Source organism: Pinus tabuliformis, chromosome 1_2 (genome assembly GCF_031772625.1).
Source record: "Pinus tabuliformis cultivar Carrire ecotype Pingquan chromosome 1_2, CPIR1, whole genome shotgun sequence".
Taxonomy (NCBI): domain Eukaryota; kingdom Viridiplantae; phylum Streptophyta; class Pinopsida; order Pinales; family Pinaceae; genus Pinus; species Pinus tabuliformis.
In genome coordinates this window covers 353940812-353960204 of record NC_142298.1, presented here as the reverse complement: position 1 = coordinate 353960204, position 19393 = coordinate 353940812, and the positions used below count along the sequence as shown (strand labels likewise).

Sequence of the window (19393 nt, the reverse complement as noted above, 5' to 3'; positions counted from 1 at the left end):
TCTCCGGATTATCATCCTAGCGTCTGTGAGTTACTTGTGGAAAGAATTGAAGATGAGATTCAACGGTTAGATGAGCAGATCCAATCTTATGATTTCCAAGACCCTAAAAAGTTCTTGGAAATCCTTTCTCATTCGAAACAAGCAACAACAGACTTGCCTATAGAGGTATACATTGACAATGTGCAGCTGGAAGCATGTGTTGCAGAGTTGGGGCAGCCAACAGAGTCCGGTGTCCGTGATCCTATTGCAGCATACATGGACACATTTTTCAGGTTGATTGACAGATCAGGCTGTATTTTCCGTGACCAGGATCAATATGTGCATGAAGGGCTGCCAGCAATTGCATCTGTGACTTCGTGGCAGCATTCTCAAGCGGCTTCATTGTCAGGTTTAATTGAATGGTTAATATGGCATTTTAGCATTACCTGATCTATTGTTTGTACAGCAGATTAGAGTAGGTTTTGTAAATAAATAAGCAGCCACAAGGGCAGCATCTTGTTTCAGTTGGCTTTTAGTTTGTTTGAGTTCAGTTTCAGTGTGAAAATAAGTCTTCAGCTGTGTTGATTTGTTGATGATGACTCCATTGCCCAATGGTGGAGGCACGGTCTGCTCTCCCAAAGTTCTGCGGTTCTTGGCACCTCCAGGAAGCTGCAGCTGCCATCCCAAATGGAGCCGATGTTAGACTCTGTCTTATATCAGAGATTGTTTCTTCTTCAAAACAGGGTTTTGAAGAAGAAATCATTAAGTTGCTTTTCAGATTATGTGATTTATCTTCGGCTCTTCTTAAGACAGCAGCGACTTCAAAACTCCTATCAGCAACCAAAGTCTGGCAATTTATTTCTGTATATTATGCTGCCCTTCTTGTTGTTATCCTCTCTTGAAGGCCTCCATTAAATCCAGTTCAACTTCTCACAGTACTGCAAAGGCCTTTGTTTTGAAGCGCCTTGCTTACACTTTACTCTGAGAAATAACGAAAGTATTGTTTCTGGTGGTTCTTCATCCTATCAAGATGAGAAGTTGGAGGGAATATTTAGGCGTGTCAAAAATGATGTGAGTGCAAAGGTGATTCCTTCAAAAACTGAGTTGGGGCTTCAAGTCCAAGCACTTGGAAGGTTGCTATCAGCTACTGCAAAATCTTCTTTTGCTTCTTGTTTTATTGTGTCTCAAAGATTCTTGCCACGACTTCTAGATGCTATGGGAGCTCCTTTGGATCAAGGGCCTGGTCCATTACTTGCTTCAAATAACATAAGTGCGGCTAACTGCTTCGTAGCAGTTAGTGCTCTTTATATTTGTGATCAGATTGTTCAAGCAAACAAAATATTGTCTGAGGGATTAGTTTTACAACCAGTAGTTAGATTGGATCTGAGCTCTGGAAGTTCTTCATTATCTCTGCTTCAGTGTTTAGCAAATCCATTAACAATTGCTTTTGCATCTGCCATTCCAACGCACAATGGAATTAATTGCCAGAAATCACAATTGACAACACAAAATGAGATCATTCATTTGGGAGTGGCTGGGTTGCAGGCTTTGGCTTCGTTTCCAGGATCCTTTTCACCCCTTACTGAAGAGAAATTCAAGGAAATCTTATTGTTTCTAATGTCTGTTCTATCAGAAAGGCATGAGCACAAGTTCTTATGGGAACAAGCTCTTGGGGCATTGGTTCAGATTGGCATCTCATTGGAGAAATTTAATGATTCAGCAAGGGCTTTGGTTTTTGTGGATGTAGTGATTGTAGAGCTGCTTTCTCAGTTGTCAATTCATGAGCTTTCCCTGCCTATATTGCTGAAATTGAAAGCCATCACATCTATATGCTGTTCAAGCTCTACAGCAGTCACCCAAGTTCTCCATGGCTTTCAGCGAGTGATATGTGGATTTTTCTTTCCAGCATCTGTAAAAAGTGGAGGGGAAAGTGAGAAATCCATGGAACTTGTGACTCATGTTTTAGAATGTCTTTCTAGTGAGGTGCTTGTCAGGTGCAAGAATATGGGTGTTAATGAGGAGGATATAATGTCATTATCTCTTGATATTTGGAGTTCTGTGCAAGAAATTTCAAGATGTAATGTTTGCCCTCCTGCGCAGGTTCTTGAGCCAACTATGGCAGTTATGCGACTATCAGTTCAATACTGTACAGAGGAACTGCAGAAGACTGTTTTAATTAAAGCTCTTGACGCACTTCCAGTAAGGAATCAAAACTGGTCTAATGGCACATCAATTGCTTCTGTTCCACATCAGGTTATTGGGAATGCTTCTTTGAACTCAATTGATAGGCCTAACCAAGACGATTGGAAAATTGCTCTCTTTGCCTCAGTAGTTGTATCACTTCGGCCAAAGATTGTCCTTCATAACAAGAAGCAAATACTGGAAATGTTCATTAGTTCCCTGCTTGGGAAGGGAGATAGTATTATTAAAGAGGCAGCATGTCAGGCTTTGGGTTCTATGATCAACAAATGTCCGGTTGAAGTTGATCATGCCATGCTGGGGGTTCTTACCCTAGATCAGGCTATCCATTCAATTTTAGAAGATAGCTTGTTAAAAATTGTAGGAAATCATGTGCCACAGGACCCATCAGAAATGACCAGCAACAATATGCGTAGTGCCGAGCTTGGAGACATTCATGATGACATTGGTGTGCAGATCCAAGCAGTGACGGCAGTGGCATGGATAGGAAAAGGCCTAGCAATGAGAGGACATGGAAAAATTTCAGATGTTGCAGTGCTACTTTTGAATATTTTGCGATCAAGTAGTTCTGTCTGTGCTATATCTTCCCAAAATGATAATTGCAAAATAGACATGGATGAGATCAGAAATAAGAAATTTTTGTTAGCACAAGCAGCAGCAGATGGATTAGGCATCATTATGAAAGATTCCAAAACGTCTCTCAACAAAGACTGTTATCCATGCATACGGCCTCTTTATAAACAGCGTTTTTTCACCAGCATGATCCCAATTCTAGTTTTTGCTATAAGAGAATCTGGAGCTTCACCTTCAAGGAGATTCTGTCAAGTTTCATTCAAGATGAAACGCAAAGTGGAGATGAACTTTTGAATAAGAAGGAAATTGAATCTCAACAGTATTTGACAGATTATAAGATAGTTCAACATCCATTAAACGAATTCCCTGATGCCAAACCAGAAACGTTGAAAACAATACACTATTTAATTGATCTTATGTTATCTGAGTTATCATAAATCTGCATTTTCAGAACGGAAAATTCAGGAAATGGAAAGACAATGACAGTCAATGTCGTCGCTCATCTGAAACGTGTTATTGGTCCTCATCACGCAACCGTAAACAAAAACTTAGGAACGAATTTCCTATTTCAAGATCACCTAAATCAAAAAGATACGCGCTCCAGTTTAGCCTCATAATTAGCCAAATCATCAACAGAATGTTAATTTAAAAGTTTGTTTTATTAAAATCGCCAATGTATTTCCAGAAATTCGGGAGCAGTTGTAATTTCCAGCGTATGCAAAGTGGCAGAGAACTAGGAGCGATTGCCTAGTTGGGATCGACACCTGTGAACGCACTTGTTTCCATCTTCAGCAGCGCTTAGTGGTTATTGTTTTTGGTTTTTTTTTTTTAGTTTTATTTATTAAATAATCATAAAACAAATCCCTCATCTTGGGGTCGACTTGTTTTCCCCCAGCTGTATTTTGTTTCATATTTTTGTAGTTAGTTAAAACAGCGCCCCTGTTTTGGGCAGCATTGTATTTATTCATTTGTAATGAGAAGAGAGTAAGAGGAGGGAGAGTTTTTTCTGAGCGCTGGGAGCTGTTGGAGAAGCAGAGAGCTTTGTATTGTACAGTTTTCTGCAGAGAATTTAATGGAATTTCACAGCTCTGTTTGCTGAGATTCATGTGGTATGTTGATTTAGCATAAGTTTTTCCCTTTGTCTCATATGTAATCAGTTATATTCCATTTCATTTCATGACCCTTTCAAGCTGAACAAATGAAGTGATTAGGTAGGAATTCATAGTATTATATGCTCCTCCTATAAGTTTGTTCGCTTTCGATGTTTTCTACTGTTTAAGGAGGATTCAGAGTTATTGTCTGCCCTCCTTAACTCCTCACCAGTCTTGCCATCCCGTTTGAAACCAGATTTGGTGTTAAATTGCATGCCTACCTTGCCTCAGTTGATAACCTGTGTAGTCATTATATTTTTCTGTTTGAAGCTGTGATTTTGCCCATGTAGCCCAGAAAAGCCCCGTCATTCCATTAAAAAACCCCAAAAATCATTAAATCCAAACCCCCTATCAATTTACTAGCCTAAAATCCTTATTCTTAATTGGTCAGCCTAATCCTATTGAAAGATCTATCAAATCTGACCCGAGAGAGCCTTCTCATACCTCGTAGGGCTAGCTAGTAGGTGAAATGGTTTGATGTAGCCTTGAAGGTTTACCTTCCTCAGCCTAGGGTGAAATCTCAAGCGCTAACACAACGTATTCCTTTTTCATAAATAATCTATCTCAGTCCGGAAAAGGGTTAAACTTATACTAAGTAGATGTCGTTTCCAATCCGTTAACGAGTTGAAAAGGACAAGCACTTGGCAATCTTTTCATATTTCGAGAGTCTGAAAAGAGCTTAAAGAGGACTCCAAGGGGGTTCCATTTTTTATGTTTAACAGAGCTCGAAAAAGAGATAAAAGTATGCTCTGTGGTCAAAGGTACAATTCACGATCATGCACACCAAATTCAGTAAGTCAGTTGTAATTCTGTTCAAAGAAACACCAAACGGATCAAACATACCTGTTTCATTGGTAAAAATAGGTAAAGACTAAAGTTTATTCATTTAATGATGATGAAATAAACATAAAACAAGAATTTACCATGTCATTTTCACCATTTCATATTTACCAATCAGTTTTGTGCTCTGAACCAGTTGTTTACCTCAAACTTCGGCAGCTGATTGCAAGAGATTATGTGGATCTATTCTCGTGCCGTCTGGACTAGGTGGAAGATCTACCTTTTCTCTTTCTTTTCATGTCATTCTTTTACAATTTCAGGAAAAAAAATTAGGTTTTTAGGGCCCCTGGGTTTAGTATATTTCACCCTAGGATCAGCACAGCCTTCCACATAGAAAATTGCGTTGCAGAGCACCCAAATAGAAGGGTACCTGCTCTGTAGCACACTATCTCCTTATTTGGGCTGTGCTGGGAGAGTTTCACAAAAAAATTTCACCTGTTTGGCCCAAACTTTCTCCAGTTTTTTGCATGAAATGGATCCTAACTAAGCTTATGGTTTGATTTCAGGCTTTCATCAGATCAGAATGTCTATTACTTGGCAAGAAAGAGAGCATGAAGAACAAGAAATGGTTTCCCTAAATGATCTGGGTACTGTTGAGGCCCTCAAAAACTATGTGTTGCTCAAATACTTCAGGTTGTCTGGGATGAGGCAACAATTAGAACTATTGCAGTTCCTAGTTCATGCATGGGATCCAACGAATCAATATTTTCACATAAGGGAGAGAGTGGTCCCTATTATGATCAATGATGTTTACTTTATTATCGGGTTGTCAAGACATGGTGCCCCCATCTCCCTTTCAGGATTTTCCGTGGGGTGAATCGGTGAGGGACTACATTCGACAGTTTTGTCGGCCAGGTACATAACCTAGAAAGGATGGGAAAATAAACATTAGGGATGTACGTGATTTGCCTTTGAGAACAATCCTTTTCACTATCGCAAAGTTGGCAGGCAATGTGACACTTGATCTAGCAAATATATCATACATGCAGTATGCGCTTGAGTGTCTTGAGCCAATTGTATTCAACTGGTGAGGCCATACTTTCTTCAATGAAAGAGCAGCTGACAAAGGTAAAGAGCGGTAAGACAAAAAAAATTAGCTATGGATTGATCTTAATCACTTTTACCTTAGAGAGAATTCCATTGATGCAACCTCAACATGTAACACTGGGTGTAGTTGGTCCTAGAGATCCACGGATGTAGAGGTGGGTCGAATTAATGGCTAGACATGCTGGTCTGTCATCAATCACTTTTTTCTACTGCATTCTTTAGTTGGCTCAATCAACAACACATTGTCATTGAGGAGCATCCATACACATGGATGGATTTTCGTGAAGATCTAGATTTGAGTTTACCAATGGGCGCTCAATGGGGTGCTATAGGTAAATTGTTTTTGACCAAATTGAGGAGTTACCTATGAGACTACATTGCCATAATGTTGGTTTTGCTAGACATTGGGTGATGCTATTGCGCATGATAGCTCACGCTGTGACCTAATATCATGAGCATCACTAGGTCTAGTTAGGATGATTTTTGTATGCATTTTGAGATTTTAGGTCAGATGACCAAACATGTCTTGGACAAAAATTTTGGAAAAAAATTAAAACATCTATCTATTTTACTTTTAGAGTTTTTGTATATGGTTATGTGAAATCCTATTCAACTGATTATGTGAATTGAAAATTTACTTTTACATGTGTCACGAATGTCTGTTTAACACATAGTTTGCTAAAGAATCAGTTAATGTGTTAAAGTTTCTGGAAATATGTTGATATTGAATGCACTCAAAATGTCTTTCCAAAAGATGAACTCTAAGGAACATACAAAGAATAGTTGGGTTTCGGATGGTATAAACACTTGTAATTTATAGTACGACTAGTTTTGAGTCCAACCTAATGATGATTCAGAGAATGCCAAGTGAAATGGCATCAGAGAGAAGTTCGATCAATGTGCTATACTCAACGATATTGTTCGTAGAACGACCGATACAAATCCCTTCAAAACTCACTAACTTGCCACTTGGAGCAAAAATGGCCCATGCTGCAGAAGATAGGTTTTGTGTACTACGATTAGCACCATCGACGTAACCAACAAATGGTTCCAAAGATTCCAACATCTGCAAAAAATGCAAAGTGGATTACTTAACCACATAAAAACTCTAAATGACACACTGACACACACACACACACATGTAATTAAAGCATATATACAGTGATTTTACTACACTCTATTAAGCATAGTAACGTATGAGATATAGCCTGTTTCAGGGCTACCACAATGGAATTCCATCATAATCCACCAACTCGTAGGCATCTTTTGCCAGAAGACGCTTGACAATGTAAGGACCCATCCATAGTGGTTCAAATTTTCCTGCTCCTAGTTTATCAGCTTCTTGATCATAAAGCAAGACCAAGTCTCGTTTTGAGAAAATGCAAGGCTTGACATTTCGGTCGTATTGAGCCTTGATTCGTTTCTTATGTGCTTCACGATGGGTTTCATCTAGATGGATGAGTTCTAAGAGATACGCTTCTTCATCAGAAGTGTCAGATAACATGTCAATTGTGATTTTAGGAGATGAAATTTCACATTGTATCGACAAGATTTCCTCCAGACCATACACCAATTGAAAGGGTGTAAATCCAGTTGCATTCCTTACCGAGGTTTGGTATGCCCCTAAAGCAGAGTACAGGATTAAATACCAGTTTCGTTTATGAACCCCTATCATTCTTTGAATCATTCTCTTAAGGACTTTGTTGAAGTCCTCAACTTTTCCATTAGCTTGTGGATAATAAGGAGTAGAACTATCATGTGAAAGTCCTAACTTGGCTGTTAACTCAGTCATCATGTGATTGCGAAAATGCGACTCATGATCTGTAACTATAGCGTGTGGTACACCAAAATGGGCAACCACGTGGTTGAAAAATAAAAGTGCAGACGTCTCGCCACTGTTGTTTAATGTAGGCATTGCCTCGGCCCATTTTGTGAAATAGTCAACAGCGACTATAATGTACACATGCCCCCCGGCCGAGTGAGGGTTACATGTCATGAAGTCAATGCCCCATTTGGAAAATGGTCCAATAGCGACGACAAGATGCAACAGTGCAGGTGGTATTCTAGCTTTACGGTCATAGATCTTGCATGCATGATAGCTTCTGACAGCAATAATGCAATATTTGAATATGGTAGGCCAAAATTAACCAGCACGGAGAATCCTCTGTGCGGTAGCGTAACTAGATAAGTGTCCACCACAAGCACTTGAATGGAAATCATTCAAAACTTTCTCGGCTTCCTCATGTGTGAGGCACCTCCATAAAATCGTATCGATACCATGACAGTAAAGAGTGTCACCAATGATCAAATAATCTTTCACTTGGTATCGAATACGTCGTTGTTGCGAGCGAGAGGTATCGGGCTAGAAAGTTTGGGTCTGGAGATAAATCAGTATATCTCCATACCACGAGTAAGATGACGAAATCGGGAATAGAGACTCATCCAGAATTGATGGTTCTGATGTTGAATCAATGGCATTTTAGGGAAGGTCGCAAAGAAGCTCAGTGAAAAGTAGAGATTTCTTTGATTTGGATTTGATGAATTCCAAATCAAATTCCTGCAAAATGACGATCCATTTTGAGTATATCCCCCCAACAATTGACGTGACAAAATATATGTCATAGGGTTGCAATCTGAAATGACAGTGGTCTTTCGGAACAAGATATAGTGGCGAAATCTCTATACAGCTTGAACAGCAACCAAATCTAGCTTTTCGACGTAAGAGTACTTAACTTTTGTATCATTGAGATTGCGACTCAAATAATATATCGGATGTTCAATCCCATATTCTTCTTGGACTAAAACCATCATTAATGGTTGTATGTTATGGAACCAGCTCAAGAAAAGATAGAAAAGATAGATCAATGCCTTAGAATTCAGCCTCTTCGAGGGGGAAACCTCCTTTACATTACATAAATGAACAATTCTTGGATGATACAAATGAAAAGACCTCCTTTCTATATATAGGAGTCTATGGGGTCATAACATAATTAGAGCCGACATAACAATAATAATGTAAGGGCACAATAATAACAATAGTGGGCTTCTATGGGGCACAATAGTAACAATATGGGCACTACATGGGTACATCAATATAATAAGTGGGTTATACTAATAACAATAAGGGGTTACACTAGTAGTATAGGGGCCTAACATGCCCCTCTACTTCAAAAAGCGTTGTCCTCAACGCTTGAGTAGTTCTTGATGCTTCTGTATAAAATTCTTGTCCTCCCATGTGGAATATTCAGTGGGTAAGCTCTTCCACTTGATGAGATACTCTGAAATTGATCGATTTCGTAGCTGTCGGGTTCTTGTTTCTGTGACTACTCCCAGTTCCAATATGATTTTTCCTTCCTCTTTAATTTCTGGTAATATTGTTTGAATTGGGATCTTTTGCAACTTTTGAATAAGTGGCCATACTTCTTCATCCTTCTTCCATTCATCCCTTGCTTCATTTATCCAATCTGGTTGGATAATATAAATAGCACAAAACAATGCTTCCACATCCTCATCCTTGAAGAGTCTTCCCATTCGGTAAGGTCGCCATTTTTTAAGTGCATATAGTATTGCCAACATTTCCTTCTCATAAATAGCTTGCTTGAGATGTAGCAGTAAAAATACCCAATCACCTACATCAAAACAATTTTCACTACGATGTTGATCTACCTGTTGTTTCGTTTGATTTTGCACCGAAGTGGCATTATCCTTTAAAAGTTGGAGAACTTGTTGTTGATGCTCGATGTGATCTTTCACTACTTGAACCTTTTTCTTCTTGATATGTCCTTCTATCTATAGAGTTTGAGGAGTGGTAATTTCTTCCAATCCTTTACAAGATATGGTCAAATTCATTTCTTGATGCTCGATGTGATCTTTCACTTCTTGAACATTTTTCTTCTTGATAGTCCTTCTATCTTGATAGTTTGAGGAGTGGTAATTTCGAACAATGAATTACAAGATATGGTTGGATTCATTTCTTCTTTCTTGATGTGATCTTTCACTTCTTGCACCTTTTTCTTCTTGATATGTCCTTCTATCTTGAGAGTTTGAGGAGTGGTAATTCTTGCCAATGCCTTACAAGATATGGTCTGATTCATTTCTTCTTTCTCTGGGGTGGGGTCCTGGCGTATATCTTCTTCTTTTGATGTTTCTTGATCCTTTTCTTCCTCCTCTTCATATTCTATGTAAAATAATTTCTTCTTAGCACACTTATGACCTCTAGTGCATTTTCTATCACAATTGTAACAAAGCCCTTTTTCTCTTTTTTCTTCCAATTGTTGTGGTGTAACCCTTGTAGATTGTGGAAGGCTAGGAGAAGCAACACTTCCATCTTTATAGTTGTGAGGGGTACGCTTCCTGGTTTCCATAATTTTTCTTTCCACTATGTCGCAAAGCCCTTTTACTCTTTCCAATTGCTGTGGTGTTGCTCTAAAGAAGGTGTTTCCCTTTGTATCCTCATAATGTGCTATCATTTCCTCTGTGAAAATTGACCACGTAACAAGTTGTTTACGAGAACAAAGCCCTTCGTACCATAAAAATTGATCTGGTTCTAAATATGAAGATGCAATACATACCTTTTGTAACAGTTGTACACCATGTAAATCAAAATATTGCTCCATCTGAAGTATCCAATTTACCAGATCCTTGCCATCAAACTTCCTCATCTTGCTTTTTCTTGATTTTAGGAGCTCGATCTTCAAACGACTGTAACTCTATACTTTTGAATCTTTAAGTTTTGAAATTGTGACCTATAGTAGCCCTTCGTGTCCTCTTTCCAATGCCACCAGTCTGATCCAAAATGGATTCTCTAAGAAAGAGTTATGCACAATCTCCCAAGATGACCTGATTATAGACCTTTCGAGGAGAGCGAAATTGTATGAAGTGCCACGTGTCAGTTTTGACCTTTGGATCTGAAAAATGCACACAAGAAACTACGGTCTATACTCTTTCTGTACCTTCTTACGAAATTTCAATCTGATCCCCAGAGAGAAAGTTATGATGATTTTCCCCAGGTCACCTGTTTGGAATGTAATTTAGGAGTCTACAAAAAGACCAACTTCCTCAGATTATATCTCCACAAATATAGTGTGAAAAGCTTTGAAATTCGGACCCAAGTTTCAGCACAATTTCTTATCAAATGGGTTTTTTTTGCAACTTCTGAACATCGCAGAACAAAAAAGTTATAGCGAAAATGCCACGATGACCTATTTGGAGCAGCGAAACCCTAGAATCCAAAGCTCTGATTTCAAATGTTATGAAACCAACTCAAGAAAAGATAGAAAAGATAGATCAATGCCTTAGAATTCAGCCTCTTCGAGGGGGCAACCTCCTTTACATTACATAAATGAACAATTCTTGGATGATACAAATGAAAAGACCTCCTTTTTATATATAGGAGTCTATGGGGTCATAACATAATCAAAGCCGACATAAAAATAATAATGTAAGGGCACAATAATAACAATAGTGGGCTTCTATGGGGCACAATAGTAACAATATGGGCACTACATGGGTACATCAATATAATAAGTGGGTTATACTAATAACAATAAGGGGTTACACTAGTAGTATAGGGGCCTAACATTGTATCTGCAGCGGTGAGATACAGGAAGTAGTCATTTTGATAATTCGATGAATACATTAATGACGCTCCAATCAAGGTATCTTTAAGAGCATCAAAGGAATCTTGTGCAACCTGATCCAAATGGAAGGATATCCCCTTTTACAAAAGACGAGTAAATCCTTTAGCCATTTCAGCATAATTGGGAATGAACCTCCTCAGAAAGTTAGCCTTCCCTTGGAGTCTCTGACACTGTAGTAGATTGGAAGGTGGAGGCAAGTAAAGAATTTCCTGAACCTTAAGAGGGTTGAGTCGAATTCCTTCCTTAGACACTACAACTTTAGGTTTGGTCGAAATATTGATAGAAATAGTTTCTTCGATATTTGACAAGTTTCGCTCGGAATCTACTGTATCTATAAAAACAGAATTCGAAAGAAAATCAACAATTGAACGGTGATTAAGTTCATTTGAAAAATATTCTATGTGATTTGGAAGATGGGAATGATTATGATAATCTTCCCATGGTTCTTCTTCTTTCATCATTGATTGGATGATTCCTTCATCAATAGAAAATATACATGCAAAAGGATCAAAGGAAGTACCATATTATAATGAATGATCTACACAGAAAATTGGCGAAGATGGATTTGGATTCGCCTCGCAAGCCAGAAAGATTGATTGCTATGCAAGATCAATGGGACTTAGCGGCATGATTTCATTACTACTAGCAACTTCAGAACTATTGGTTATCTTCCTTAAATCGGATGAAGTGGAAGATATCATATTGCAAGTCTCGACTTTTGACACTTCCGCCATGTTTCATGGTGACAGTTGTGAAAAAGTACCATTAGGGAAGAACCCTTGAAGAGACCTACACCAATGTTTTGAAGAGATAGAGGGGGTCTGTGAACTAACGGAATGCTTCCAGTAGCCTGTGAACTAGAGGCGAAGAAGGCAAGTTGATCAATAACTGTGATTCTGCATTTATGATGGAATGCAATCATATGAAAGTATGTCGAAACCACAACAACCATAGCATACACCCACGGTCTTCTTAGCAAAATGTTGTAGTCAAGGGGTCCATCAACGACCTTAAGTTCAACAGTTACTATTTTTCCCCATAGTTACATTTGCAGATCACTCAAAATTCCACAAGGCATAAATGTGCGACCGTCAAAAACTTTTTACGTTGTTGGTGAACCTCACAAAGGCGGTGAGCCAAGTGTTTTCCAGCAATTCATTAACATAATACAAGTAGATTCCCCCTCGTCAATAATGGTTCAGTGAATAAGTTTATTCAAGTTATTTACTTGAATCAGGAATGGTGATTGTGTTGGTAACTGTGGTGTATAACCCACATGGTTGAAAACCACAAGATTGGAATATGTTGGATCGATTCCACCAATTGCTAACAACAAAGCCAAATTATGGGACGGACAATTTTGAAGCACCTCAAGCGTCGACATAGCAAAAGGTGACTGAGCCAGATCTTCTACTATGTTATAGTTCTGTGCTGCTCAAGCTCGAGGGTTAAATGTGGATTTATGTACAACTCCCTTAGGTGGTTTTATTGTTAACTCTGGTGCAATATGTGGTGGAATAGGATCAGATGAAGTCGAAGTCGAAGTCGAAGGATTAGGTTTATCAGTGGCCTGGTTATTCGACAATGACAGTGGATTTCCATAATCTTTACTCTGTGTTGACACCAAAACATAAATTTTGGGCTTAAAAGCAAATAGCATAAGCACTTGGGAAGTGGAAGCATGATTTGTAGCAACCATATGTGTCTTCGAGTTCAGAAAAGGATCAGTTAACACTGCGAACGTACTAGAAGTCTTAAGAAGGTTTGAGACTTCAGAGCGGTGAGGACAATCTCGCATCAAGTGCTCATCATTACAGATTAAACATGGGTAACGAGGTTTCCTAGCCAAAGGAGAGGAATCAGATGATTTCTCTTGAGGTGGATTATTTTGTTTCTTCTTGTTTTCCACTTCTTCTTGATTCTTGGTTACTTTTCATTCTTGCCCTTGTCAAATGACACGACATTAATTTCGAAAGCAAGAATGTTATCAGATGCATTCGAAGTTTGATTGGAAATGGTAAATTTTTAACCAGATGGTCTACCTGTTGTTTGTGTGCTCGAAGAACCAATCACATTGTCACCAACATGAGAGTCCTTACTCAATGGTGGTGGAGCAACAATATAAGCTAGTTGGGGTGCATTCGGGATCTTGTCATAGAGCGTGCCAGACTGTGTATAAATCAATTCCAATTGGACACGAGCAATTACTTGCTCTTCAGTGACAAGTCCACCTTTCACCATATCCCCAGTGATAGATGGTAACAAGGATTTTATAAACCACTCAGCTAAAAGTTGATCAAGAACATAAGTTTTGATGATTCAACGACGACGACGCCACTCATGAATATGATCAGAGATATGAGTAGCAGTAGTCTGTTTAAAGTTGGTCAATAGTTCTGTTCCAATTTCATATCGTATGGGTAACTAGAAGTGGGTTAAAAACGAGGTAGCTAAGGATGTAAATTTATCAAAAGAAGCTCGTGGTAACTCAATGTACCACTTCGTAGCCAGACCAGTAAGCGTTCTTTGGAAAATACGTAGTCTAACTGAATCATCATTCAGGGAGTTTGATGAACACCATAAATGAAAATTCATGACATGGTTGGACGGGTCTTCTCTAGGGTTTCCATTGAATTTTGAAATATTGGAAGGCAATTTGTGAGGAATCACTGGCCACCAAGGTGCATAAAGAATTGGCTCATTGGAAAACTAATTTAGACCTGGTAATTCAAGTGTTGCAACAAAAATCAATTGTCTATTGAGGTCAAGTTGAGCATAACCAGGGTAAGATGGAATTGTCTGGGCAATGAGCCTTTGCATACCAGCATAAGGTATTTGTTGTTGTTAACCTTGATAGGGGTAAGTTTGTCGAGAAAATCCGGTATAAGGTGGTTTTTGGGCACCAGGATACATTTGCTGTTGTCCAAACCCAGCATAGGCATGTTGACCAGCACTTGGGTAAACTTGTTGTTGACCAAACCCAGCATAGGCTTTTTGGCCAAGTCCAGGATGAGTTTGGTATTGTTGGAATTGTTGTTGTTGATATTGGGGCTGCCAAGGCTGTTGGAGCAACTATTGATGTTGTTGATACAACAGTTGTTTCCCACCAATGTAAGCTTGACCAAGTTGTGAATACACTAAACCAGTGTAATTCTGAGTCATTCTAGTAAAAGGTAAAATGGCCTGAGGTTGTTGGACTCCAGGCACAAACGGTTGTTGTAAAACTGCCTGAGAAGGCTGAATATGCAGACCTAAAACTTGGGGGTCTAAGGTTGAAGGACCAGCTTGCAGAGGTTGAGATACAAATAACTGAGCTTGCAACTACGATAAAGTTGTAACAACAGACGTAATAGGTATGGATGAGATGAATTGCATAGGTTGTGATGGATACACAAGCCTTGGTTGAATGGGCATTGTTGGCTGCCACTAACAAACAGTCATTCTAGGCTGACCTAAAGACGACGGCATACCGCCATATGGTTTCCCCCCAGAAAATGGAGGATAAGGAGATTGTGCATATTGTTCTTTGTATGGGGGTAGTCCAGTGTAAATCAGATACATTGGATGGTAACCAGATGAACCAGCTTGATATTGACCTGATGGGTCAAGCTGTTCAATATTCGTTAATGAAGAACCAGATAAAATTCCTATAGAGGAAACGGGTGAAGACCATGGACTAGAAGCAACACCTAAGTGGGTTTAAGATAAAGATTGGTAACCTGGTGGGATGGATGGAACACCATACAAATGTGACTCGGGTGTCGTAGTAAACATAAAAGAGGTAGTGACAGAAGATTTTGTCGTAGCTGTAACAAATGGTACAGTCTGGGATGTTGACTCTGCCATAGTCAAATGTCCAAATAAGTTTCCTAACGAATCAACGGTTGTCTGAAAGTAATCAAGATCAAAAGGAGTAGTAAAATGAGGAGTATGAGGATAAATATAAAATCCAGTTCCAACATGGAATGGAGTTCTGGGTGTTTCTTCCTCGGGTTCCTCTTCTATCGAAATCAAACCAGGTGGAAGGATTTCATCATCAGGTCTCTAATAGATTTATGGTATTTGTTCCTGAGGTAAAGAGGAAGTCTCGATAGTTACAGATGTGTGAGGATGAACCGGTCGATCGTCGTCCAGTATGGTAACAACTTCTTATTGTTCAACTTCAAGATCCAAGTGTTCTGGTAAAAGAAAAACAGGTTCAGGTTGGGCTTCTTGAACAACTTCTGGTTCAGAAGTAACTTTTGATTGAACAGTGATAGGTTCGGGATCAACTTCTGGTTGAACAGATTCAGGTTCATAAGTAATTTCTTGTTGAACAAGTTTGGGTTGAGAATCAACTTCTTGTTGGACAACTTGGGTTACCATTTCACTAGGTTCACTTATAGTGTCCTCGGGTAATTGTGGAGATTCCACTTCAGTAACATATGTACCAGTAATTGTAGGATTAACTGGAGTCACAATACTTACCGGTTTAGGTGTTTCTAGTAATTCAGATGAAGAACCAGAAGTTTGGGATGTACTGGATTTAGTCAAACGAGACCACTTTGACTGGATAGGTGTAGCTTCAGGTAGTAAAGGCAGTTTACTTGCAGTCCTCCGCGAATGACGGGGTAAGGGTTGAAGTTCCTCCATGATTGTTGATTGATTTTATCACAAAAAAGAAATAAACAAAAAGGGGTAAGCTAGGCAAAAGGATTACCAAGCAACTGTGAACTACATAATACCTCCCGGCGACCCAAGAATTACGGGCAAGAAATCTCCCCAAATGATGTGTTCCGTGTATCACAGTGTATAAAGCGGCCGACTTGGTTACCTAAGGATGGATAGCAACCTAATGTAGTCCTCCCATATATACCCAATAGTACGTGGAGGCCCAATCCGTGTTAGCGTTGTCTAATGAGAAACCGCACAATGAGAGCATTCCTTTATACTTTACGTACTATAACACCACCCTATATACCCGAAGGTACGTCTACGAGCTATGATATACTCACGTACGTGAAATGAGGTATCACACTCGAAATGTATCGCATACAAGTTAGCGACAGTTGCTATGTTTTACGACATCGGAACACATCTCTAGCCTAGAACCTCTAAATATTTTGCTTTAGGTGACAATGCTCCATTAGGTTAATTGAGATTAATTTTAAGTTGATCTTAATTAAGAGTTTGTCTTTCAAGGTTCACCGCGTGATGTCTTTGAAATTCGTAGAATGCAGCTAATATGACAATCATCCTTTTCATTCAATTTGAACAATGAAAACCTTAACTAATAGGGATAGAGCAATCAGATTCTTTTAATCAAAGAACAAAGAGCCCATCTAATGCAATTTCCCTAAACTATTCCTATAACCACACACAAACTTTTCAATGCACAATGCAAGTTTTTCTTTTCAATTCCCTTAATTTTGAGATGAACAAAAGGAAACTAATGCATCATACAATCAATCAATCTTTTTGCAAGAACAAAGATTTTACAACAGTTCCTTTTCGAAAGAAATGAAGACTTTTACGACACTTTCTTTTCAGCAAAGATTAATCAACTACAATCTAACTTTGACAATGAATTGATAATGATAAATAAATCATTTAAGAAACACTAAACAATCAAGCCCAAAGTAGGGCTAGGAAAGGAAATACAAATTGATTTCGAAGACACAAAAATCATTGATCTTTCAGCAAGCAAAAACAGAAGGAAATTTGGAAAAAACCAAGCCAAAGGTGGGATTTTTTACCTAAGGAGGATCAACGCAGCCCTGAATGGGAGACAGTCCGCTTTAGAGCATTTTCATCAAGACAAGGGTGCTCTGCACCGCACTGTGTCCAGACCAAGCCTATGCTGGTGTCAGATAGGCCATTCAAGGGACTTTCAAGCACAATTTTTTACCAAAAAACACTTCAAAAAGGTTGAAATAAGATCAATGGAGGCAAGTAAAGTCTATTAGGGTGTACTAGGATGAAGATAAACTACCCGGAACAATGATTGTTCCCCAACGAAGTCGCCAATTCGTTATGTGGAATTTTGCATCTACGGATAAACACAACTTCATTAAGTGGGTAGCTACACTTAGAACAACATATTTAAAGAGTTTAACCTTTTCCTATAGAAGATAAATAAGACAAGGGACCTACTTGTTATCTTTTGCTTCCTTTGTCTCCTTTGAATAGCTCTCGTTGCTCCTTCTCAAATTGAATCCGCTCGATAAGTACCTGCAATCATAAACAGGGGACAAAAACCAATCAAAGCAAGAGATCTATCTACTATAAGAAAATGGAATCAAAAGCATTTACACATATAATCATCATACAAAAAGACAAGAATATGGGAAAAGGTGTAAACAACTTTACTAAGTAGAAGGAAGAGATACAACCAAAGAAGTCTGATCCCATGTCACTCATCCAGCTTGAGTTCCATCTTCATCACACCAAAAGCACAACACTCTGGCAGCATAAAAATACCTTCTTATGATCTCAAACCTCAAACCAACAGTATCTCCTTATAATTCTTCAAAGTCCAACCCCTGATCACTATGATGAGTGCTCAATTTATAGGGAAATGGAGGTCATTTTTTCATAAATTGGGCATTGAATGGATTTCCAATTTGAGAGTTAGTTTCCATGGAGGAAAGGATGGGAGGATAGGAGGTTATTTGATTCATTCCCTATCCAATTTTGAGCTCATAGGAGAGTATAAGAGGTGGGAATCTTCTAAATGATCTAGAATGAAAGGATATTCCCAAAACCCTATGAAGATTTCACTCAATCTCGACCAGTGTAGGTCAAAGTAGGCCTAGGTGCTCTACAGAGGAGGCTTGAATGGGCCTAAGTGCTCTACAATGCATTTACCCCTGACCAAGGCTGCGCTAGTCCCTGAAGGAGTCATTTCTGGATGTCTTCAGGCCAAGAAACTCTCAAGAATGATGGAATTCAATGTGATGACTTTTCTAGGGCATGTAGTAACCGAATTAGGGTTTGATGAGCCCTAAAAGTACTAATATTAATGTTGGGAGTGATGTGCCGAAATAGACCTGTAACAGTTTCCCCCTAAAGCATGAAGTCGAAAATGATAGTGTCGAGTGATATGATTTAGGTTGTGATGAGAAGGTTCTGAAGTGGATAGTGACCTGCATCAATTACAATACATAATATCATGATATTTTGGATTTGTCATGAATCGTTGAGGGAAGGCATATCCATGCTCAGCATATAAACTTTCATTATATGTACATATATAGTCGTCTATAGATATAGACCCATGATGGGAAAACCATCAGTCTAAAGCCATCACACAGATGATTTAGTACTCTCCTGAAATAGCAGCCCGGATGGATGAAACTAGATCTGGGTTCTTCTATCTCATTCAATCGTTCTCTCAAGTACAAGTCTAACCATGCGAATATGTGATCTGAAGTCGAACATGGGAACACACCGTCTGATTACCAGCCAATGATGTAAGTCATTAACGGACACGAGAGAGATCATCGATAATGATAATGATTCTCAAGGTACTGCAGTACATTCTACATGGTGTGAATAGATGTTTTGGTGTCGAACACGATAAAAAGTCTTTCGGTCGAAGGCCAGTGATGTCAACCTATCTCCGGAAGCGAGAAACTTGTCATTGATGTATGCAAGCTTCAAGGTACTGGAAGGTTGTTTCTATGTCAACTTCTTGGATAATGTGTTGATGTCGACAAGAAGTGAATCATCACAGGAGGGCCTTGATGTATCCCACATCAACGACACGAAACGAGTGTAATGATTTTTGGAAACAGAATGTGACTGACGACACATGGTTCAGGAATGGCGGTCATGAAAATGAAGGTTTATGAGTATTGCAAAGGATGAATTTAACTAAGTGACTTCTCTTGAACATGTCGGCGACACTGAATGAATTGGAAGCATTGACCCAAAACCAAATTAATGGATGGTATGATAACCATCAAACAGATAACCCAACCCAAG

At 38.9% G+C, this 19393-nt stretch overlaps 1 protein-coding gene across 1 annotated transcript; it reads left to right on the top strand.

Moving 5' to 3' along the window:
* Nucleotides 1–1194: 1194 nt before the first annotated feature.
* LOC149205831 (MMS19 nucleotide excision repair protein homolog) lies at nt 1195–3045 on the top strand. The gene has a single exon (XM_089397519.1). It carries the CDS (start codon nt 1195–1197, stop codon nt 3043–3045), a length of 1851 nt encoding a protein of 616 aa, XP_089253645.1.
* The last annotated feature ends 16348 nt before the right edge of the window (nt 3046–19393 follow it).

Bases quoted from the DNA above. Each gene is read 5' to 3' on its own strand.
- LOC149205831 (XM_089397519.1), top strand. From the start codon at position 1,195: ATGGGAGCTCCTTTGGATCAAGGGCCTGGTCCATTACTTGCTTCAAAT.